The sequence below is a fragment of the Mycotypha africana genome (genome assembly GCF_025528875.1).
Source record: "Mycotypha africana strain NRRL 2978 chromosome Unknown BDF20scaffold_16, whole genome shotgun sequence".
Lineage (NCBI taxonomy): Eukaryota > Fungi > Mucoromycota > Mucoromycetes > Mucorales > Mycotyphaceae > Mycotypha > Mycotypha africana.
In genome coordinates this window covers 327,186-350,655 of record NW_026515740.1, presented here as the reverse complement: position 1 = coordinate 350,655, position 23,470 = coordinate 327,186, and the positions used below count along the sequence as shown (strand labels likewise).

The window sequence follows — 23,470 nt, the reverse complement described above, 5'->3', positions numbered from 1 at the left end:
CTTGAATTTCTTGTATTTTATCTTTTTTTTCATAGTCACATATTACAAATAAACAAACATTATTAGACATTTGCAAAATTAAAGTCGGTTTCTATTAAACATTATTTTTGTATTTTTGTACTTTTAATGAAACATGGTTTTTGAAAGAAATGCTATACAATAAACCACAAAGCAAGCGTATTTACAAGAGAGTATGCTTCAAATAGAAAGTGGTATATACACGACGCTTCGTTAAATCGATTACTAAAAAATCTATGACTTCTTAGAAGGCTTCTTTACATATCGTTGATAGAACTCATGAAGCTCGATCACTATATCATTATCGAGTGGCTCTAGATCTTCATATGGCTCGCCTAAACTGTTCTGGGCGTCTAAACACTGAGATGCAGTTGTATTATTGATATCCTCATTTGTTCCTTCCTCTATCTTAACCTTCTCCAATGCCTCCAGTTTCCTCTTTCGCTTTCTGAGGTAATTTGTTCGAATATTAGAGATATCTTTTGTGAACACATTGGTGATTCCTAGCTCTTCCAAATAATGGCTGATCATTTTAGCACTAGCACCCATTCTGTACAGTTCCAAAATACGTCTCCTCACATCATCAGAAACTTTTCTATGTTGAGAGTATGCTTTGATGTCAGAAGCCATTTCATGGTTGTGAATATCATTTATTGTATAAACTATCCATTGACCATCACTAGCTGGTTTCGCTCTGATTTGGAAAGGGCATTTAATCTTCTGACTCAATCGCAAACGCTTTCTTTTATTCGCAATACTGTCAGCTGTATCTGCAGAACGGCTACGCTTCCCCCCTGATGATGAATCGTCTCCATCGTCTTCTTGATATTCTGCTGCCTCTGTTTCTGTATCTTCGATCTCATCTGATTTTTTCTTCGTGGCGGCCCTATAAGTGCCCGAGTGTTTACATGTCATTACTAATTGCCTTTCTCCACTTCTTAACGTAACCACGGCAAATTTTCGTTTCCTGGCATAACGTATAGCTGCCTCCTTGAGATCTGCCAGACTTTCATATAGTTGACGCTCTTTAAGAACTGTATTAGGATCTTCCTCTTCTTCTTCTTCCAAAGTATTACTCTCGGCTTCCTCTTGAACTTGATTGGTCTTTGACATTTTCTTATAGCTTGCTTCTTTAATATGTTCTTCGAGTGAGCTGGGATCTGTCGTTTCGGCGTCTTTTTGATCATTAACTGTCTCTGCTTCTTCTTTATCGTTCATATGGTCTGATTCCGCTTCAACAATAATCATTTTGAGATTACCATTCGGAATGTCAGAACCTTCTTCTACATCTGTCAAAGCCTGACGATCCCCTTGGCCTGGCATGTTTGAACAATCGACAAGGGAAAGAAGAAGTATTAAGTCGTAAGTATCGTTGGAATCGAAGACCCAAAAAAAAAAAAGCCAATAACCAAAAAACCTGGAGGTGACAGTCCTGTCGGATATTTGAAGGATTTTTTGATTTGCTTTGAAACGAAAGGATTTATTTTCCAAAGTGAAAAGTAAAAAGTTGTCATTTATTCGACCCTAAGTCAACCTCAGCAACATTTCATTTGACTCAACTTGCTTATTAACAGTACTCTATCTAAAATGTCATTACCTTCTCAACAGCACTCTTTGGGAGGCGACACTCCGCTGAATAGTCCAACGTCGAATAGATTTAATTCGAATGCTAACGTGAATCAGATTCTGCAGGCGTACTTTCATAGAAAAGGCTTTACAGAGGGAGAGCTCGCGTATATACAACAACAAGATATTGTTGGCTCAGAATTTAGCACTATCAGTTTGGACGAGCTAACGAAGAAAATACTGAATGAGTCCGATGACGACGAGCAAGCAACAGGAGCAAACGCAGTGGAGATACCAGACTATCTGCGAATTTTGAAAAGATCTAGAGAGGACGAAGAGCAGAATGCAAGTGATGGAATGAACATAGTAGATCTCACAACTCAAGCTTACTTGTCTTTGAAAGACTGGATAGAAAACTCACTCGATATTTATAGACACGAACTAATGTCCTTATTGTATCCCGTATTTATTTATTCTTTCCTCAATCTGATATCGAAGGGCTTATATGATCAAGGTGAGGATTCCTGCGAATACTTGCCTGTAGAATCACAATAACTTCAATATACAAGCTATTAGATTAATCTATATCCAATGATTCTAGGAAACAATTTCTTCCAACAGTTCAAATCAAATCATATTGACCAGCATGAACAAGATATTCTTTCCCTCGAGAATGTGCGTTCGATAGATGACAGCTCAAATATCACAGTAGAAAAATATTACAATAAGAAATACAATATACACATTTCATCGATATCATACGACCTATTATTGCAATTCATAAACGAACATAACTTCATAAATTTAATACACCTTATAAAGCAACATTTAAATGTACATATTATCAATGGAAACTTATCACCGTCGACAGGCCTCTTTGCCAATAATCAAATACATGATTATATAAATGGATTAGAGGTGAGGAATAATACAACAGAGTGAACCGCAGTAAATATTGGATATACTGGCAGTAACAATTAAGCATATAATTTCAGGATGACACAATAGCACTACAAAAAGTAAAACAAGAAAACACGTTAGATTCGATAACAATTGATGAGATACCCGCTGTTACGTAGTAAAGTATTATTTCTAACGAGTGAAATGATTGGGGGGGGTAGGTTTATTGTAACAATGCATCCTAATGATTTGATATATCGATTTGAACGCAAATAGTCGAAGCACTAACCTTCAAGCTGATCTCGAAACACTGAAAGACTTACGAAAACGGATAGCTCAAGGAAATGCCGCATTACCGAGTATAAGTTTATATAACTTCCATCACACGCATGATATGTAAGTCCTTTTCTGATCTCCAACTTAAACTGACAATAATTGGATTGACATTTGAATTTTTGTCTAGGTTAAACTGCTTGGCTATTTCAGATGACACAGCAATGGTAGCTGGAGGATTTTCTGAGTCGTACATAAAAGTGTGGAGCATGAAAGGAAAAAGATTACAGAGTAGATCAGAGAAGGAACAAAATGTAGAAGGCACAGAGTATAAGAAGTTGATTGGACATTCAGGACCAGTTTATGGATTAAGCTTTAGTCATAATAATGCATATTTGATCTCATGTTCAGAAGACGAAACAGGTGAGATGAATCTGTAGTGCTGAATTGAACATGAAGCGCACCATCAAAAGAAAATCACTCAAACTAATCAGTAACTTCTCTGTCTATCTAATCCTCTATTTTAGTGCGGCTATGGAGCCTCGACACATTCACAAATGTAGTATGTTATAAAAGTCACAATTATCCTATTTGGGATGTGGATTTTGGGCCTTATGGGTTTTATTTTGCAACCGCATCGCATGATAGAACAGCGAGATTATGGAGCTGTGATCGTACCAATCCACTTCGTATATTTGCCGGTCACTTATCTGATGTTAACGTAAGAGACCAATGGTTATCATTTTCAAAGCATCATAAAGATTACTCATTAAAAGTACCTGGTTTCCATAGACCGTCAAATTTCATCCCAACTCTAAATATGTGGTGACAGGGTCGACAGATAAGACAGCGAGATTATGGGATGTGCAAAGAGGAACTTGTGTACGAGTATTCACAGGGCATACAGGTGCTGTACATACAGTGGCAATATCACCGAACGGTAGACTGATGGCATCAGCAGGAGAAGATCAAACTATCATTCTGTGGGACTTGGGATCTGGCAAAAAGTTGAAGACCATGACAGGTCATACGGGTTTTATATATTCTGTCAGCTTCAATAATGACAGCACTGTATTGGTATCAGGAAGCGCAGATAACACAGTTCGTGTATGGGATGTGAATAAAGACACACCTTTTGAATATACACCAGAGAATATGGATACACCAACAAAACGATCAAAAATGGTAAACGGAAAGCAAAAGGAGAGCAAAAAAGATCTCGACAAGGCAAAATCGTTAGCAGACAGCAACAGTCGAAGGAAAAAAGGCATTTTAGAAAGGTAAGAGTTGGAAAGTAGGATAATCTAGAATTGGTACAGCTCACTAATCTTCCAATACATCACATAATAGTAATGATCATCTGGGCATGTTTCCTACAAAAAACACACCAATATACACTGTACAATTCACAGCACGTAATTTATGCTTAGCAGCAGGCGCTGCCAATTCATTGTCAATAGACATACTGAAAACATGATCTCGAACGGCTGTTAATAAATTGGCAAAGGAAAACGAAAATGATAGATTTCGCTTCTATATTATATACCATGGATATCAATATAACTTTTAATTCACAAAAAAAAAAAAAAAGCTTTACAGTTTATTATTAATGGTAGGCTCAACACCGGCCAAGAACTTCTCCAAATAATTGTTACATTCTTCTGGTTTTTCCCATAAAACCCAATGACCAGAGCCAGAAATCGATTTTAATTGCAAATCAGGAATCAGCTTTGACATACCCTCGGCCATAGAAGGGGGTAAAGCAAAATCCTTTTCGGCTGTTACCATAAGTGATTTCTTCTTTATAACAGGGTCCAGATTTTTACATTGATGAAAATTGTTATGTGTTTGTTTATACCAATTTAAACCACCGCGAGCGCCTCTTTTAGTGTACCATTCAATGTAGTAATCAAGGACCTTTGCGGGGACGAGAGATTTGCAATCACGGCGCCCCTCGGCCAAACGTTTGGTATCAGGATCAATGAAGGGATCTCCCACCATGTCATTTACTGGACGGAAAATGCGACGAAAGAATTTACCCACATTATCGTTAATATCTTTCTCGGCTTCGGGTGTCACCAGATATAACTGATAGCTGAAATTGGGCACGGCTTGCACAATTTGTTCTAGACTTATTTCTTGTTTGTGAGGTGGCATATACGGTGTGCAAAAACTGGCAATAGCATTGACTCTCTCAGGGTAGAATTGTGCGAAGCGCCAAACGACAAGTCCACCCCAATCATGCCCGATAACGGTAACAGTGGGTATTTCTAAGTGGTCGAGAAGTTCGGCAAGGTCCTTAGAAACAGTACCAAAACCATATTCAGAAGGGTTTTCTGGAGCATCTGTCTCACCAAAACCGCGAAGACTAGGTGCAATTACACGATATCCTAATTGTACAAGAAATGGAATCTGCTCTCTCCATCCAAGCCAACTTTCGTAGAAAATGCAAAAAATCTTGAGTACAATAATGAAGGCTTGATTATGAATGCCAGTAACTTACAGGTCCGGCCAACCATGGCAAAGCAACAAGGCGTTTTTTGAGGTCGAATTTTCATCAACGTAATGCATACGGATACCGTTAACTTGAGCATATCGGTGATTATAGGTTGAGGGATCGTACTTATCTAACATAATAATTATGTTTTTTCTTTCTTTTAAAAAGGTAAATTCAAGAGAAACTTTAGAAAGAGAAGAAAAGCAGCATCGCTTCGACTATTGCTAATTTGTGAGCAAGAAAGGAGAGGCCAACAAGGATTTTGCTTACATTATACAAAATTGTATAATTCAAACGCAGTTTCATGCATTTGTTGAATCTTTCTAAATGCGGACCATCTTTTTATCCCAATTGAAGTCGCGGACATAAATGCAAATCCTTCTCTGGCTAGTACAAGATAGACACCAAGTTGCGACAGACAGAAAGTTTATCTCAAATTTGATTTAGCTCTTCATCTTGTGTATGTTCAGCGCCTCCTACAGCCCCCTTCATCAACTGATTTTGTCTCTCCATTACTGGCCCATTGTATCCAAGTGTATACTGGTCAGTCGTCCTTACTACCATGGATTTTATCGACTGCCATTTATCGTTCATCCTTTCGCTTCCTTCCGAATATGATCCACCTATGTTCACGGCTGATGAGACTTCCTTCTTTATCTCTTTCATCCTAATAGCATGGCCGCTGGATTGCTGATTTGCCCCTTCGTAGTGCCTTACAGCGTTCCCCCAAGTTTGTAGGCCCCTTACCCATGGATCTCAATAGCCTCCCACTGCATTTAATCGTCTCTACTGTTCTACTTTTGGTCTTTGATAACTAACTGCTTCTACACGCTAGGCTATAAGTATTTTCAGGACTATCCGAAGTTGAAAAGAATTCTTAGCTTGCTTTCCAAGGTGTAATATAATGGCTTCCTTTTATCCAGAACCGATTGATTGATGCCCGGGCCCCTCCTCCGGCTGCTGCTCCTACGCCCACTTCATGATGGCTCAATGTATCTTACAGCACCTTATGGTTGCCTGATATGTCCCATTGGTGCGTACCTCCTGGTTCTCAGAAGATACCACCGTATTACGGCTATCGCTTGGTACGATACGGCTATACTGGCATCCTGTTTATTGCGTTTTTAGTGACGCTCCTCGGATTCCTCAAGTGTTTCCTCTTTGGTATCGACCTCCGGCTCAGTGGAAACGGTTCTGGTCACTCTCGATCCCTCATGCAGTGCTAACTCCATGGTGGCGTTTATGGCATAATTGCATTGGGTACAGAGCTTGGCTGTTTTCCGTCAATCCTGTCATAGCTGACTCTCCCCTTTACCACCATTGCAGAGACTCCCCTGAGGATGGTTTTTATTTTCTCGTTGGTTGTCCACCTATTTGGCAATTTGGATCACGGCACTGCAGGAAAATCGAATTATATCTTTTCCTGCCACACCTACCAGCATTTGGCATATATTGTTAACACTCTGTTCCCCGTTAGACAATTCTCCTCTGCCGGGTCACACAATCGTCCAGGTTAGTTTGATACTTTTAACTATTTGGAATATCATTGGCGTTGCCATTTTGATCGCATCTCTTGGTCTCTAGCAGGAGTTCGTACCGCCTACCAAGACGAGTTTCGATTCAGAACACTCCGTACGAGCTCGTAGTATACTTTTAATGTTTTTTTCAGTAGTTTTACCGTTTATGCCTTTTCATTTCTTTTATTGCCATATATCATCTAAATTCTTTTCTAGTCACTTCTAATAAAGTTCGTGAATTAAACACAAAAAAAAAAACAACTCAAATTTGAATTTATGCTTGAATTTTTATTGTTATTTCCACAAATATGGGATGAGTTTCTGTACAGGAGTGAGCATCAGAGTGCTTGTAAGCTGGTATATATGTTATGACTAAATACGGCTCAAAACGGCCTTCGTCAGTACTATTATTTCCCAAAAAGCTGACCCCACCAAGTTGATGGAGATAATCTGGGAGATAAAGTACTGTTTTTCTTATCCCGTATTTCCTCCATACGTCCATCAGGATAACAATATTGTCTGATCGTTTCTGTATTGCCATTGGACTTTTTTGTAATGACCGTTTCTTGAGTGCCGTCTGGATGATATATTGTTCTCTTGGTAGTAGAAGTGAATGACCATCCTGCATTACGACTTCCATCAAAATGAGATTTACTGATGTTGTCAAATTGCTTTGCTGGTGTTGCTGTTGGCGCCGTTATGATTTGACTGTCTTTGAGCAAGTTACCTGCTTTCATATATAGTGCTTGTGGTGGAGGCTGATAAAGAAGATTAAAAATTGTCCCAACATTCGGTCGTATAGTAGCATTGTCGTTTCGATGCTTTTGTAGTAACTTGCTCTCAATATCTTCATCGTCCTTCACTGTTGTATTCTTCTGCTTCGACTTGCTCGCTAAACGTTTAAAATCATTTCCACTGTAGTCTGTGTCATCTTCTGGAAAATTTAAACGTTCTCTATACATATTATTGATATTTCTGCCATCAAGAATGGTAACTGTAGTGCCATCAGTATCATGCGGCTCAAATGCCCCGGACCAAAAGGTTGAGGCTTCTGTGTTGGACGAATTGAAAAATTCACTGAAAAGACTAGAAAAGGCACCGTGCATCATAGAGTTCATAGCATTTTGAATGGCATTGATCTCATCCTGGAATTGCTGATCGGCATTGTCAATGTTATAGTTATTAAAATCACCGTTGTTATTCTTGCTGGGTGGTTGTTTGCCAAACATTTTGCTCGCTGTTCTTTGCTATTGCAATATGCTTTCGTCAAATAGTGAATTCGGGGTAAAATGGCCCTGCTGGAAAGGATTCGAATTTGTAAGCTATTTGAACCCCAGCAATGATATCTAATGGTTCCTGACCGACTGCGCATGAACTGATTTGCCGCAGTATGAATTGCTTCCGCCGCAGCAGCTGCAAAGCACCAATATAAAAGACAGAGCAGTTTATGGTTTATTGCATTATATTTTTTCTCCCAAAAAACTCAATCTCTAACTCGTTTCCGTTATGGTAGACACTGCTAATCTAACCGCTTCTGCTACTACGTTGCCCTCATCTCCTGGTATCCATCAAATTGGTGTTCAACGCTCCGAACAATATACCTGTGTTGCGTGTCAAATAGCGTTCTCTTCATTCAGCGACCAAAGAAACCATTACCATACAGATTGGCATAAATACAATTTGAAGCGCAAGGTCGCAGCACTTTCTTCCTTGACTGCTGAGCAATTCAATAGAAAAGTATTGGCACAACAAGCCCGGCGGAGTGAAGAGTTGGAAAAACAAGACTTAGTTTATGAATGTTCCAGTTGCAACAAATCATACTACACAGAAAATGCCTTCAACAATCACATCCAATCAAAGAAACACTCAGATATGGCTTCTAAACACAAGAATAAGATCGCCACAAGAACCAGCAGTAATAGTTCAGTACTGCAGACGTCGACAGCCGTAAATGTTGTGAAGAACTGTTTATTCTGTAACCAAACTCAAGAAAGTTTTGATGACAATCTTCGACACATGTCAAAAAATCACGGCTTCTTCATACCTGATATTGAATACCTTTTTGATTGCGAAGGACTTATATCTTATTTATCGTACAAAATTAACGATCAGTATTTATGCTTATATTGTAATGGCCGAGGTAAACTCCACAAGTCCTCCACTGCAGCTCGACAACATATGCTGGATTGTGGACATTGTAAGATGGCATATGACGAAACCGAAGATGCCGAAGAATTGCTGAAATACTACGACTTCTCAACAGAAGAAAAGGACAAAGAAGGCGACGATGTGATGATGGATATTGATAGTAGTGGTTTATCATCATCGATCAAGCAAGAACAAAATCCTTTGTATAAGGATAAGCATATGAACATCGGTCAAAGAAGATTTCTGTCTGTGTATAGGAAAAAACATCAACTCTCAAGAAAATCATACTTGATGAAGACAAACGAAGAAAAGGCAATGATGAAAACACAGGAACATGAACCCGAAGAGCCAGTGCTTCATTATGAATCTTTGCAACGCAACAGAAAAGAAAGAAGACATCCATTGATGATTACTAGTGGTGACAAAATAACCATGAATTCAAAGAAGACACAGGACGGTATCAAAGAAGTCAATATCAAAAAAGACTTTAAGCAGCAATTATCCTTGAAACAAAATGCAAACCAATTGTTTCGGTTACGTGTTCAAACCCCCATTGTATAACCTTTCCTTTAATACCTCTTTTTTTTAATTTTTTGAATAAATAAATTATATTCTTATTTCTTTCATCAAGCATTTGCCTTAACTTTCTAACTACTATTGACTGTTCATTCGAAGTTCGATGTAGATTGGTATATAAAGGAATACATATCTTCATCACAATGGCTTTGGAAGCGTTAAGCAAAAGAAATAGTGTACTGCGGCAGACAGTTATTGGGGACCGTAAGATTTCGAATAATTGTCGCAAATTTAGGAATCAATACTTAACCAAAATAGCAGGAGCGCAAGCAAGGCGTGGGTTGAATTAAAGTCGTGGGTTGAATTCAAATTGAAGACAGCAGCGAAGTGTTGGAAGTTTGAAAACCACCTTTCATCGCGTTGCCGCTAACATTTATTGTGAATAGAAGATAAGAGCAAAATGGTACGTTGAGCTATGTCCTTATAGTAAAGCCTACACAGACTATTTAGTGTTTACTGACACTCAAACTATAAAAGGTCGTATTAGCTGCTGCTGTTGTTACTAAAAGTGGAAAAGGTACTTGAATTACAATTTATGATGAACCAAACGTTAAGCTAATTCTTTGGATGAACAGCTGTCCTTTCCCGTCAATTTCATGAGATGCAACGTTCTCGTATCGAAGGACTTTTATCTTCTTTTCCCAAACTAACCAGCACAGGTCAACAACATACAACTGTCGAAACTGAACATGTCCGCTTCGTTTATCAACCTTTAGACGAGTTATTTATGGTTTTGATCACTAACCGTCAGGTAAAAGCACTTCTGATTCAACTTCTAAGCGAATTTAAGTAGTTACGAAGAAGGAGAAGAATCATACAAGCTAAATCAATAACGTCAACAATTGTAGTCCAACATCTTGCAAGATATTGAATCACTGCATTTATTCGCTCGTGTGGTTACTGACATTTGTCGTTCCTGCGATGAAAGCCACATCCTTCGTAACGCTTTCGAGCTCTTATGCGCTTTCGACGAAATTATCTCAGTTGGTTATAGAGAAAATGTCAACTTGTCCCAAGTGAAGAGCTCCATTGAAATGGAAAGCCACGAGGAACGAATTCAAGAGATTATTGCTAAGGTATAACTATTTTGTATGATTTATTTATATTGTGATGTCGAGTCTCAACTAAACGAGTGCTGTAATTTAATCTATATTTGTTCTTGCATAAAAACGTATAGAATAAAGAACAAGAAGCCAAGGAAGAACTAAAGAGGCGAGCTAAGCAATTTGAAATGCAAAGAAAGGAAGCTCAGAAACGTGGTCAAGGATTCATGCAAGGCAACTTCAACTCCAGTAGCAGCTACAGTATGGGTGGCGGTTACGGCGGTGGTGGAGCCTACTCTCCCGCTTTGGATAATATGCCTTCTATGAGAGAATCCCCTTCATCATATAGGTAACAAAGCTAAAAAGTAAAGGATATTCAGAGTATTCAATTTCAGTTTGATTGACCGGTTCTACTTTTTCTTGTAGTCGCTCTGCTAGTGCTACACCTTCTGCTACTTCTAAAGCAAGAGGTATGAAACTTGGCCGTAAGGCCAAGGCTGCTGATCTTTTTGAAGCCATTAAACCTGATGTTGAAGAGCCTCTCCTTGGAGCTCCTGCCGCCACAAATCATAAGACTGTTAACCAAGAAGGGTAAAGTACCTTGCACGCTCAAGCTAGTAGCAACCGCTCATCTACTTACCTCATTTGTAATAGTGTTCACATTGATATCGAGGAACGTATATCAGTTACAGCCAACAAAGATGGTGGACTAGAGCAGATTGACGTAAGAGGTGTTTTAACATTAAAGATTACTGATCCTGATAATGCTCGTATTAGCCTTGCACTCCAATCGAGTGATGACACATCTATCCAATTTAAGACCCATCCTAATGTGGATAAAAACGCTTGGAAAGATCAAAAGATTGTGCAAATGAGAGATTTATCGAGACCCTTTCCTACAAATAATAATTTGGAAGTCGTGAAATGGAAGTTAATAACTAGAGATGAAACTCTCATGCCCCTGACAAGTTAGTGATATTTTTGATTTATAGCTCTATTACTATTTGAAAGTGCTCACAATCTTTCTCATGCCAACATTAGTTACATGCTGGCCCTCACCTTCAGGTAATGGTACATGTGATGTGAACGTCGAATATGAATTAGAAAATGAAGCTTTAGAATTGCGTGAAGTTATTATTTGTATTCCTTTATCGTAAGTGCACATTCGATTTGAAAAATAGTAAGCTGATGTTGATAAACTTGGCATTCTCCTGTCTTTAGTGCTGAACCAACAGCTGATGTTACACAAGTAGACGGATCTTACGTGGTTGATCGCGCAAGAAGAGTACTTGAATGGCAACTACCCGTTATAAATAGCTCTAACAAATCTGGCGTGTTAGAATGCAATATTCCTGGTGATGATGCTAACGGTTTCTTCCCTGTCACGGTTTCATTCATTAGTGACAAGCTACTTTCTGGCGTTGATGTAATTAGTGTATCTAATGTGGAAAATAACTCTGAAACCACATTTTCTAAAGAGATATACATGGCTGCCGATGACTATATCATCGGTTGATATATTTTCACATTAGCCTAATGTATTCATTTTTCTACTCCCATAACCCGTTGCAATAAACAGAACATACACTCCGTAATGTCATATATATCTATTGTTTGGCTTTTCAAATGTTTGAAAATGAAAGGCATTTCCCGGCGATTTAATTCGGGGTTTAACCTTAAACTTTTGATGCCAAAAGCTAGCACAACAAAAAAGTTCGTTTCTAGCATACTTTCATCTCTTCCTCAACTTTTGTTCGAGCTCAAAGATGTCTGACATCAGACAAGCGATAATCTCCAGCCTTTTTCCTTCGGGTACTTTACTATTAAGTGCATCATGATATATCTAAGATTTCTAACATACTGGTCGCAAATTTGTAGGCTCTGGCGAAAAATTAATTATTCACTTGAAAACATACAAAGATATTCAGCCGTCCGATAACAGTAAAGATATTAAAGGAACACCACGTTATCTTTGCTTATCTCGTATGTGAACCAGCATTTATTGTCACTTTAATTCCTTTTGCCTAAACGAATGTTTGGTCTTAACCATTAGAAAAGAAGAATGCTGTACGCCTGTTGAAGGTGAAGAGAAATCAAAATGGTACTTTCAGCACGAGTAAAGCTTGGCCTCTGGAAGATATCAAGCAAATAAACAACGTTGATGTAAAAGGCTTTTACAGCAATTATATATGTGGCATTTGTATTCTTTGCTCACACTTATCATATTATAGTCACATCAATTCTCGTTTACTGTCAATAAGTCTTACCTATGGGCTGTTGAAAGAGGACGGGATAAAATGATCTTCTTGGCTTTTTTAATTGATGTAAGCTCATCAACCACGTATATAATTTTGAAAACTTATTGATACTTTGATTTTAAATAGTCATGTAGACGCTCAGCGCCACGAATGCCAAAGTTGGTCAATATTGACGAAGCTCGTCTAATGCGATGTAAGCTTGAACAATACTTGGTTAATAGAGTCTGAAATTGTTTTTCTTACAGATTCAAGGATTAATAGATCTGGCTGATCCTTCTGCTCCTACTTTGAGCGGTTCAACAAACACTATTATGTCTGATAAATCCGGTAGTCATTTGGATTTGATATCACCTTCCACACTACGCTCGCCTTCGACCAGTTCACTTCATAATAATTCTAATATTTCTACGTCAAACAGATCAACAAATGACCAGCCACCAGCCTCACCAACAACAACCTACTATCAGCAGCAGCAACCTCAGCACACTTATCAACAGCCGCTTTCTGCTTCATTACAACAGCAACAGCCCCAAATTATACCTATTGCCCAACAGCCAGTTACAGATGGCCCCCCTGTGCCTCGACATCAATTACCAGGTAAAATGCTAGTTACGAAATAGAAACTCTTTGGTGTACAATCGCATTTTAGTAATAGAACTTTGGTAAATATTAGCACCCCTTGAAGAATATAATCCGAGTATTGAACAACATGATGAACGTAAAGAGAGAGACAGGACTCGTGAAATGAAGAGGGAACGTGAAAGATTTGAGGTACAAGCACAAGATGAGAAGCAACGTCAAAAAAAAGCAGAAGAGATACAAGAAAAGATGGCTGAGCAGGCTTCTTTGATGAATGTGGAAGAATTATTAACAGATTTCAATTGGAAAGCAAGTGGTAATGCTGCCGCTCTTGAAAAGCGACTCACTGGTGAATTGCACGCATTAGAAGCCGTGAGTAAACATGTATCAGCTTATTGCAAAGAAAAAGAAATATGACTAATTCACATAGCTTGGTTCTTAGGCCAATGTACATGCTATTATTCAATCAGATGAACGTGTCAGATCCATTGTTGAACACATTGATAAGTCCCTAGCAGAATTGGATAGTATGGAGAATTGGTTATCATTATATGGGGCCGAGCTTAATGTAAGTAATGAGAAATCAGAGACCATCTAATTTACTACTATATACTGCACTCCACTATACGCTTTCTACGCATATTGTTTCTTTCTCTGCTTTTCCCATTGTAATTTTGCTGCCTTTTTGTTTATTTGTTTTTACGCTTTTGACATTTAACCCCTCTTTCATGTCTATTATACACTCATTCAATCTTATTCTAACATTCATCTATTGTTATTTTTTGCTGATTACTTAATAATTAAACATTAAATCTTCTTATTCTTTCTCTTTTCTTATATCAACAGAGCATGGGAGATGATATCCGTGAGATTGAAATACAAAATAGAGCTCTTCAAATTCTGAATTCAAATCAACGTGCTTTAATGGCTGAATTAGATAGCTTACTGGTACACAAAGGATGAGAGAACAAGCATGAGGATTTCTTTTTTGTAGCAGCTTTGGAGCGCTATTAACATTACACTTTTCCTGTTTTCAATCAATATTCCTATAGACAACCATATCTATACCAAGAAAATGCCTTGATAGTTTACAGAATGACCCTATGGACACTGTGGATGATGTGATTCGTATACAAGAGTCCGCCGAAATGCTCCAAAGAGTAATTAAATCCAAACTTGAAGATGGATTGCAAGATATGGTAGCAGTACAGCAACGGCTAGAATCTTACAATATTTACAGCAATAAGTTCAGTGAGAGAATCTACAAGTTTCTCAAAGACCAATTCGAAACTCAAGCAAGAAATTATGCAGAACAGAGAGCTAGGACTTCACCAGCCAGTAATAGAAAAGGTGGCGGCAGTAATAATGTCCAACAAGCTATTGTAGCTCACCCTCATGAACATATAGAAGATCATTTAATTAAATATCAAGGATTTAATCTATGGGAAAAAGAAATGGAGCCGCGCATGTTCAATGAGCTTCAAAGGGTAAACATCTGATTTTTGGGTACAATTTGAAAAGTACTGTTGAAGCGTCAGCTCATCATCGTTGTTATTTTGTATTAGTGCTATGCGCAAGCGATGGCACCCCTTTACGAGCGTGATGTTCGCGATTTGATTGATGCCACTCGATTTTTTTACGCTGCTCTAAGGAAGAGAAGTGTTGATGACCTTGAATATCGTAAGAATTGTCAGTGCCTGATCACATTGAATAGCAGAAACACTGATTGCCCTTTCCCCGTCTAGTATTCAAAGCTGACGATTCGCGTCCAGTGAGAGCCTTAGCTTATGCACCTACCCTGCGTGGCAATGATGATTCACGTCCGCATCGTTATCGACACATGCTTCGTGAATCTGTAGAGGGTGTGATGGGTGGAGGATTTAGTAGTAGCAATCGCTCAAGTATTGATGAGGATGAAAAGGCGGCTGACGATGTAAGCTCCTATTCTATTCGCAAAGGGCAGTACATCCTTAACAAACAATATGTATATTTTCTTCATATTAGGCATTTACACAGATGATTAGTCAAGCTATAATGCTTGTTAGCAGAGAGCAAAATTATATGTGTGATTTGTTCGGACTGACTGTGACAGGGCCCAAATCATTTTTGGAAAGAGGGATGGTATATTCTCAAGTGCCATATAAAAGTGATCTTTATAGTCGTAGAGATAAGATCAAGGATGTTAAAGTTGCGAAAAAGATCTTGTAAGATAGGCAAATTGATGGAATGAGGCAGTTCCTACTTAATAATTGAATTCTGTAGGTCGTTGATGGAGATAATTTTTGAGAATACTGAACCTAGTCTTGTTGATCTACTGGAGTATGGTGTAAAAAGCGATCCTACGTAAGCAAGAGTTGCCATTTTATTGAATTGAAATTTATGCTAATCAATGCAATTTGTCTTTCTAGTCAAGCCGTTAGTATGCTGGGTGCTGTTGAATATCAGCAGGAAAAATGGGAGGGTTCTGATCAAGAATTTGCGTTAAGACTATGCAAATCACTACTGCAAAGGCTAACCAAGATATTCAACAATTTCATAGTAAGCATTAAGTATTTTGAATGACTAATTAAGCGCAATATTAATGTTACCATAAAATACATTTTGCTTTCAGTCTGATCAGGTTCGTATTATTGAAGACACGAAGGTAACCACGAAAAAGCGTATCGGTATTTTGTCATTCTTTAGGACGTTCCCTGTCCTTGCTGTGCGTTTAGAAATAGCTGCAATGAATGTTCAGCCGGAATCAGAAACACGCGTTACTGTTAACCAGGCTTATGAAAAGATTATTCAGGCTATGATGGGAAGTTTGGATAGTATTGCTCGCGAAAGTGACCAAGTGGGAGATGATAAAGAACAGCTGAATGCTACAATAATGTATATTGGTGAGTACTGCAATATCAGATATGATAATCAATAGAATATTCACTGACACATTTCTACTTCTGCACCGAACGAAAGAAAATATGCATCACATGTACAACTCTTTACGTACAAACAAGCTACATGTCCTTGAAAAATGGATCAAACATGCCAAGAGCCAGTATGATAGTAGCTTAAGTTCTTACATCAAAGTGATTATTCGTCGTCCTCTTGGAAAGTTACTCGAATTCTTCGAAGGTGTTGAACAGATGACCCATACAAATACTCCCGAAGAAGTCGCTTTTCACATGAACTACAACAAAACGCAACTGCGTAAGGTCATCACTATGTATCCGCCCAAAGAAATCAAGAAATCACTAGAGCAACTTTACAAGCGTGTAGACAAGCACTTCACAGAAGAGGAAGGCTTATTACAAGTCGTATGGCGAGGAATCCAAGAAGAGTTCATTCGCCAACACGAGAAGATGGAAGAGTTGATAAGCAAATGCTACCCTGACACGGGAGTTCATTTGGAATTTACTATCCAAGACCTGTTGAGTATGATGAGTGAACTTGCTCGAAAGGTTAATGTATGATCGTCTGATTCCCACTCAAAAGCCAATGATAACCCTCACACAATTCAAAATTGAAAAATTAACCAGAGAAAAAAGCAGAAACAAACTGAATGTGTGATTATTGTTGTGCCTGTGTTTACGACACAACTCATGCCTTTAAGAGAATGATTTATTTATAAATAAATTTATGCAACAAGCAGTGGTGCATCGTTTAGAGATCCTTCTTGAGAGTACCCATGAACTGATGCTTTTCGGCAGGAGTTTGGAAGCGACCATGACCGAACTTGGAGGAGGTGTCGATAAATTTGAGAGAAACCTTTTCCAAAGCAGAACGCTTGGTATGCACTGTTAAAGATTTACGAAGAGTGATAACACGCTTCTTGGCACCAGCACAACAACCCTTGATCATGACGAAATCTTCATTGATTTCACCATAGTGAGGGAAGCCACCCATGGGAGTAATCTTCTTTTCAGTCAAATCGTATTCAGTAGAACCTGACTTAGCGTCAGAACCGTTGGCGATACGGTAGATCTTCTTGTTAATCTCAGTACGGCGGTGATAACCACGTTGACCAGCACGAGCAACTGAGTACATAACTCTGCTGGGATGCCAGGCACCAATACAAGCAACCTTACGAAGACCACGATGAGTCTTACGAGGTAATTTCTTGGTACCCCAACGATGAGTGACACCTTCAAAACCATGACCCTTGGTAGTAGCGATTATATCAATCATTTCATCTTGTTCGAAAACAGAGCCAACAGTAATTTCTTTTTCAAAGTGCTCACGAGCCCATTCAACCTTATCAGCAACAGAACCACCGTTCAATTGAATTTCCATGATATGTGCCTTACGTTGATGGATTTTAGCCTTAGAAATTTGAGTATGAGCAATAACACGGACAACGGAACAGTATTTCTTGATACGTTCAGTTTCACGGTTAATATCCTTAGCACCTTCAGCATATTTTTGAGCATACTTGGTGAAGGCCTTCTTCTTAGAACGATACCAGTTCTTGTAGAAGCGACGCTTAGCCTCTTCAGAAAGATGTTCAGCCCAAACAGTAGTTAAAGAACGGAGGCCACGAGGAGTTTCAACATAACCAACCATACCAACAACGACCATGGGAGGAGCTTCAAGGACTGTAACAGCTTCAACAATTTCCTTCTTGTTCATCTTGGATCCAGGACGTTCGAGATCACGAACAATGTGAGTCATACCAGCCTTATAACCCATGAAGGCAGTTAAATGAACAGGGAGTTTGGCATTATCCTTGGGGTACGCCTTAACGCGACCGCGATGTGATCTGGTTCTCTTACGAGGACCGAAACCTAAATGACCATGACGGGGGGCTTCGTACTTTCTGTGAGACTGTGATTGATAAAAAATAGAATTAATGCTTAAGACACAAACAAGGTGGATAATAACTGAATGTTTGAGCAATGGATGCATACCATATTCTTATCGCTGATGGATGGATGGATGGAAGAGTAGTTGTGTAATTTCTAGTTATGTATATGGTTTTGCCAAAAAATAGGATGTTAAGAGAAGCCGAAAGTAAATTTAATCTCCGATAACCGTGCGTCTACGTAGAGGCTGTATTTACAACGAATTCTCAGTACTTCCAACTGTACTCATTATATTGCAGCAACTTATATGCAAAAAAGACGATAAAAACAGAAGAGTTGCTAGTATTTGTACCTTCGATTCAAATAGGTCTTTTATTGTACAATGCGTTTGAAGACGTGAAACTTTTAATTAGCTTCAGTTAAAGCAGTTAAGGAAGAAATGTAGCTTATTATGGCTATATACAAATACTTTTGAAACTGCAGATGAGTGAATAATTGACAGCACTGCTACATAAATATACTACTGTTTCAAGCTTTTATTGTCGTGACTAAAAAGGAAGCAATCAGTGCGAAACCTGCAAGTTCAGAAAATGATAACAGTTAAAAGCCAAATAAGGGATGCTGATATGGGTGAACAAAGAGAGGAAAACAGAGGTTTTTTTTTTCCCTCTGCGATTCAACAACCCCAAATGATATATACTTCCAGGCAACTATACATTCAAAGAAGTGAAATGTTGTAAAGACGCAAGAAAGAAGTTAACTGCGGGTATAAATGACTTGAGAGCTTTATTAGTTCTTTTTTAATCATCAGAAAAAACAATTTTATTGTTTTTTGGGCCTTCACCACTAAGAGCTTTCGACATGATTTCTTCTTGCATTCTCTTTGCTTCCCATGAAGGATGTACAGGCTCAGCAGAAGCAGCGGGTGCAGCTTTCGTCCTGTGAGCTGCAGGCGCTTGTTTCTTCTTGGGGGGTTTATAGTCAGGCTTAGCACGGCGCTTTTCTTCACGTTTTTCATACTCTGATTGTATATGTTTTGCATCCTTGCCATATAGTTCTTCCCATTGCCTAGTTATAATTTAACAGAAGATGAGCTTTATGATGAAAGTGTCAATAGAAACAAATTTACATACTTTCTTCGTTGCCTTTGCCCAGGTCTGTTGGGCTTCTTCTTGCCTTCATATATTTTCTGGAAGAATTCATCCTTAGTTTCATCATACTTATAAGGCCCCTTTGGTATTCCCAAACTGTCCGTAAATTCTGAAGATGCATCTGTTTTTGAACGTTTCATTTTCGGATTCTGTCCGTTTTCCTCAAGTTTACGTTTTTTTGCTTCTTCTGCCTCCTTTCTCTTTTGCGCTTCTTGTTTTCTCTGTTCTATTTTCTCGATATTTCCCTTAATAATGGTATAGAAACCATTGATGTTTTCAGCCACTTCAGCATTGATACTCTTATTGGCTAATAATCGTGATTCGATATTCTGCACTGTCAAATCATCTGTTTTTTGCGTGTTGAGTGAGGATATAATTGTGTCTTTAATAAGCTCGTCATCTTTCAATTCGGGATGCTTTTGCAATTTCTTCTTCAAGGTCCTATCCACAAGCGAATCCAATTCTATATTCTGATCATATGGCAAAAAAAAAGTTAAATGAATGAACATATCCCCTTCGAATAATGGCCTCGAATGAAGTTTACCTTTAGAATTTCTAATTCCTTTTCATACAGTTTTAGATCCTCTTCGGACACTTCTTTTTTGGGTTTTTTGTCCTTCGGTGTATCCTCCTTTGATTCATCGTTTTTTTCATCTAATAACGTCCGTGTAGATTTGATTTTCTTGATTTGCTTTTGTATTTCTGCTGTCCTAGCTTTCTTCAGTGCACCTCTGAGATCCTTTCGTGCATGATACTATTTTACAGTCTTAGTGAAGTTTCATTAAGCTTTATAAAGTGAATTCTAGTGACCATACCAATTTTGTTTCCAACTTCAACTTCCTGGCAGCTAAAAGCTCTTTCTTTATAACTTCTGGATCTAAATCAGCGATCTGATTATTGTGTATCTTATGATGTTTTGCTCTTGAAGCGGCAATAAGCGCTACTTTCAAATGAGTCTTTTCACCTGCCTACATTGATAAAGAAAACTGTGTTTGTATAGTTGCATTGCTACTGAGGCTTGACCGATGCTTTACCTGTGCGGCAAGATAGTTTATTTTCCAGTTGAGATTTTCTTTAATACCATGCTTTTGATTATCGTTCTCCTTTTCAACGTGTTCGCCCGTCTACAGGTAATTGTTAAAAAAGTTAGGTACAGGCAGCATAGCAAAAACTGTTATGCAATCTACCATGGTCTTTATTAACGTAGAATAAAGAGTTCAAGTGTGTAAAGCGTTACAATAAAAATAAATAGAATATAATTAAGCAGTAAGAAAATGTTGATAAGCCACCATTTACTGTAGCTTTGGTATGTCCAGAATTCGGGTATATGATTCATGCGTTTTTTAATTTTCTCTTTTTGCTCCTTAAATTGTATACTGTTTCTCTATCATCAGTTCCAGTGGTATCTATTATTCTCGCCTTCATGGCATTTCCATGAGGTGAGCGTTTATTAAAAGTATCCTTTTCAGAGTTAGATGGTCTTGCAGCTGCCTTTTTGGCAGTTGCTTTTTTTGCGGTTTTCCCTTTGCTAATTCTCTTCTTCGACGTCTCTGTATGCTCTTCTTTTTCAAGGCTTGGAGCTTTCGATTGCTGCTCTCCGTCTGAAGCTTTCTTTTTCTTTTTGCCTTGCTGCTCTCTGATTATACGCTTATATTGCTTCAAGAGAAAATTATCAGTTCTTCCAGGCATTAATCTCGCCAAATAGGACCACTTCGTTCCGTGTTGACGGATCAAATCCATTAGCAATTTAGATTCTTCCTCTGTCAGAGGTTCTTTCTTAAGAGAAGGGTGTAAAACGTTCATATATCTTTCGCGGCATTGTGCATCTGTCCTTCCTGGTATTAAACGCTGTACTTTCTTCCATTGTCCCGCACCATATAACTGAACTGCTCTTTTCAATTGATTATCTTCCTCTTCTGACCATTTCTTTTTCTTAATTATGGTGGGGTTGATAGCTTTCTGCCATCTATGCAAACACTGCTGTCCAGTACGCCCTTCCATAATAGATGCGACCATTTGCCAGTTATGATTGCCAAATATTTTGACACCTCTTGCGAGTAGTTTGTCCTCTTCTGCTGTCCATTTCTTTTTGGAGTTATCATTGTTCTTCTCAAACATATAATGTGAAAAACATTGTGCAATCGTTCTGTTTGTTCCAAGGCGATTGGCTATCAACTCCCATTGTCCACTATTGAGTCCAATTTCGTCGACGAGTTGCGATAGTCGCTCAGATTCTTGTTTAGACCAAGGCTTTTTGTTTATAGAGGGATGCTCTTGTGTTGTCCATTGAATCAAGCATTCTGTAGCGGTTTTGGTAATAACCTAAAAAGTTATTCTACATCAGTACTTTGCTTCTTGCAAGTTTCATTTTACTCAATATCATTACTTTACATGCATACTGCTAATACGCTGCCAGTCAAGGCGACTCACATCAAAGCTCTTTAATTGGTGCTTATCCATTTTCTCAACTTCCCAAAAACGCCATGGTTCGTTTCTAATTCGAAAGGGATATAGACTTTAATACATTATTACTACAAGATCAAGTATCGTCATTTACCTTTGCACAAATTCAAGGCAAAGAATCCGCTTCGCTTCGGATAGTATCCCTTCCTCCAACATTCTTCTTTCTCTTAACGACCCTATAGAACGCATAAGGTTATATGAGAATACTAATATTCCCCTCATTGAAATCAAAATAGAAAAAGGGTAATGCTTTAACACTTACAAATCTTCGAATTTTTTTCTGTATCATCATCCTGTTCTTCGTGCACAGTTTCGTCCTCATCACTCTCATTTTCTTCTAACAGTAAGTCTGTGCTCTCGGAAATTTCTATCGTCTGGTCGGTTTCATTATTAGCGTTACTCTCAGAATTCGCACTTGATGGTCTCAATACTTCATTTCCATCAAAATAGTTTGCTTCTTTTCTGTATCGTTTATGAATCAAAAATGGTTGACAGGCTCTTTTTTCTATAAGGGCTATTTGGCTAGCTTCATTCTTTTCAAGATAAGCTGTTAGTTATTTATCGACTATATCAGCAAAGTAGGGTTTAATACGAACTAACCATTAAGCTTGTGTTCTTTTTAAGCATCAAATCAATTTGTAAGATTTGCTCTTCTGCGAAAGCTTGCATCTCTTCGTTTATAATAATAGCATTTTCTATTTTTTCCTTATTCTGTTGAAAGCTTTCAGGCTGACTCCTGGCTTCCAATTCTAAAAGTGCATTGAACACTTCGCGTAGGTCTGGATCCTCGGTTGCGGCAGAAACAGATCCATTATCGTAATCGGTAGTAAAATCGGTAGAAATAGAAAAGCTCGACTCGGCTTCGGTACCAAATTGACGTTTGGATGGACTGCTCACCTCTGAATGGTTACAAGAGGGAACTTTTGACATTGCCGGATGAAAAGGTGATCGATCTTGGAATCAACGTTTATTAACGGCACATTCATGCATTGGAACGTTGGAATGTATACGGAATATCAACCGAAGAGAAAAAATTACGCACCGTGCAAGCACGTGACTAATAAATTTTATTTGATCATCAATTTTTTAAAAATAAATTTTCATATTACGTGTGTAAACCTGCTACTATGCAAATACTAGTAACTATATCAATTGACAAGATTTGTAATAGACCGACGGTAAAAATCCAGGGACAAATTCAATAAATATAATGAGGTTAAACGTGTAGATTCTTTTTATACAAGCAATCAAATAAACGTAATGGATGTATCTTTCCAATCGGATGGATAGAAAATAATAATTATAAGACTAAAAACTTTAGTTGTCTCTTGTCAGGAAGAGAGCTCACGCGTCTACTTCTAAGTGACGTGTTTGGTGAGATAATAACTACAATACTCGAGTACGTACAACCAGGTAGAGAATACATTCTACCACGGTCTATCTATATTGCATCTAATATAGGTTATGTACAACATAGAACAAGATATAGGCCTAAGTATAATAATCACCCAATAAGCATCTGAACCTGAAATTAGTGACTAGCATACGCATCCTCAAATAATATAATTCCCATTAAACCTCACAAAGTAAATAATCCTTCTACTTCATCTGAAGAATAATAAAGACACCTAAGTTCATAGTCATCGACTTACAACTGTTATCAATTTTTTAAATAAGCAAATACAACACTAAGTTAT

At 38.2% G+C, this 23,470-nt stretch overlaps 10 protein-coding genes across 10 annotated transcripts; 4 read left to right on the top strand and 6 right to left on the bottom strand.

Annotated features, from left to right (window-relative positions):
• Positions 1 to 72: 72 nt before the first annotated feature.
• On the bottom strand, positions 73 to 1,481 carry BDF20DRAFT_236572 (uncharacterized protein). Its single transcript, XM_053074980.1, has 2 exons — positions 1,278 to 1,481; positions 73 to 1,193 (listed from the first exon to the last, which is right to left on the bottom strand). Exons 1-2 carry the CDS (start codon positions 1,339 to 1,341, stop codon positions 253 to 255), a joined length of 1,005 nt encoding a protein of 334 aa, XP_052931064.1. The 5' UTR covers positions 1,342 to 1,481; the 3' UTR covers positions 73 to 252.
• Positions 1,416 to 4,319, top strand: BDF20DRAFT_236456 (WD40-repeat-containing domain protein). The gene is made up of 8 exons (XM_053074979.1): positions 1,416 to 2,098; positions 2,186 to 2,502; positions 2,580 to 2,662; positions 2,761 to 2,880; positions 2,948 to 3,180; positions 3,285 to 3,478; positions 3,550 to 4,037; positions 4,108 to 4,319. Exons 1-8 carry the CDS (start codon positions 1,606 to 1,608, stop codon positions 4,232 to 4,234), a joined length of 2,055 nt encoding a protein of 684 aa, XP_052931063.1. The 5' UTR covers positions 1,416 to 1,605; the 3' UTR covers positions 4,235 to 4,319.
• A 31-nt stretch (positions 4,320 to 4,350) lies between these two features.
• On the bottom strand, positions 4,351 to 5,391 carry BDF20DRAFT_917682 (Alpha/Beta hydrolase protein; the record flags this gene model as incomplete). Its single annotated transcript, XM_053084599.1, has 2 exons — positions 4,351 to 5,191; positions 5,261 to 5,391. 2 exons carry the CDS (start codon positions 5,389 to 5,391, stop codon positions 4,351 to 4,353), a joined length of 972 nt encoding a protein of 323 aa, XP_052931062.1.
• A 1,617-nt stretch (positions 5,392 to 7,008) lies between these two features.
• On the bottom strand, positions 7,009 to 8,189 carry BDF20DRAFT_901185 (uncharacterized protein). Its single transcript, XM_053082790.1, has one exon. It carries the CDS (start codon positions 7,998 to 8,000, stop codon positions 7,179 to 7,181), a length of 822 nt encoding a protein of 273 aa, XP_052931061.1. The 5' UTR covers positions 8,001 to 8,189; the 3' UTR covers positions 7,009 to 7,178.
• BDF20DRAFT_901184 (C2H2 type zinc-finger-domain-containing protein) lies at positions 8,190 to 9,500 on the top strand. The gene has a single exon (XM_053082789.1). It carries the CDS (start codon positions 8,278 to 8,280, stop codon positions 9,478 to 9,480), a length of 1,203 nt encoding a protein of 400 aa, XP_052931060.1. The 5' UTR covers positions 8,190 to 8,277; the 3' UTR covers positions 9,481 to 9,500.
• BDF20DRAFT_901180 (uncharacterized protein) lies at positions 9,501 to 12,134 on the top strand. Its single transcript, XM_053082788.1, has 9 exons — positions 9,501 to 9,898; positions 9,973 to 10,012; positions 10,071 to 10,246; positions 10,344 to 10,571; positions 10,673 to 10,887; positions 10,965 to 11,129; positions 11,193 to 11,506; positions 11,580 to 11,691; positions 11,760 to 12,134. Exons 1-9 carry the CDS (start codon positions 9,896 to 9,898, stop codon positions 12,052 to 12,054), a joined length of 1,548 nt encoding a protein of 515 aa, XP_052931059.1. The 5' UTR covers positions 9,501 to 9,895; the 3' UTR covers positions 12,055 to 12,134.
• A 140-nt stretch (positions 12,135 to 12,274) lies between these two features.
• BDF20DRAFT_901165 (exocyst complex component Sec3-domain-containing protein) lies at positions 12,275 to 17,165 on the top strand. Its single transcript, XM_053082787.1, has 17 exons — positions 12,275 to 12,350; positions 12,417 to 12,521; positions 12,592 to 12,701; positions 12,770 to 12,862; positions 12,923 to 12,989; positions 13,058 to 13,393; positions 13,470 to 13,747; positions 13,818 to 13,943; positions 14,222 to 14,323; positions 14,428 to 14,862; positions 14,941 to 15,055; positions 15,121 to 15,308; positions 15,380 to 15,579; positions 15,638 to 15,718; positions 15,784 to 15,913; positions 15,987 to 16,257; positions 16,334 to 17,165. The coding sequence occupies exons 1-17, from the start codon at positions 12,305 to 12,307 to the stop codon at positions 16,828 to 16,830; spliced, it is 3,180 nt and encodes a 1,059-aa protein (XP_052931058.1). The 5' UTR covers positions 12,275 to 12,304; the 3' UTR covers positions 16,831 to 17,165.
• On the bottom strand, positions 17,021 to 18,448 carry BDF20DRAFT_840294 (60S ribosomal protein L3; the record flags this gene model as incomplete). Its single annotated transcript, XM_053079368.1, has 2 exons — positions 17,021 to 18,173; positions 18,417 to 18,448. 2 exons carry the CDS (start codon positions 18,446 to 18,448, stop codon positions 17,021 to 17,023), a joined length of 1,185 nt encoding a protein of 394 aa, XP_052931057.1.
• Positions 18,449 to 18,569: 121 nt separating this feature from the next.
• Positions 18,570 to 20,316, bottom strand: BDF20DRAFT_928362 (uncharacterized protein; the record flags this gene model as incomplete). The annotated part of the gene is made up of 5 exons (XM_053084723.1): positions 18,570 to 19,227; positions 19,293 to 19,780; positions 19,855 to 19,941; positions 20,126 to 20,253; positions 20,283 to 20,316. 5 exons carry the CDS (start codon positions 20,314 to 20,316, stop codon positions 18,960 to 18,962), a joined length of 1,005 nt encoding a protein of 334 aa, XP_052931056.1. The 3' UTR covers positions 18,570 to 18,959.
• A 217-nt stretch (positions 20,317 to 20,533) lies between these two features.
• On the bottom strand, positions 20,534 to 22,870 carry BDF20DRAFT_901148 (uncharacterized protein). The gene is made up of 5 exons (XM_053082786.1): positions 22,374 to 22,870; positions 22,036 to 22,306; positions 21,868 to 21,949; positions 21,702 to 21,804; positions 20,534 to 21,632 (listed from the first exon to the last, which is right to left on the bottom strand). The coding sequence occupies exons 1-5, from the start codon at positions 22,701 to 22,703 to the stop codon at positions 20,643 to 20,645; spliced, it is 1,776 nt and encodes a 591-aa protein (XP_052931055.1). The 5' UTR covers positions 22,704 to 22,870; the 3' UTR covers positions 20,534 to 20,642.
• Positions 22,871 to 23,470: the final 600 nt, after the last annotated feature.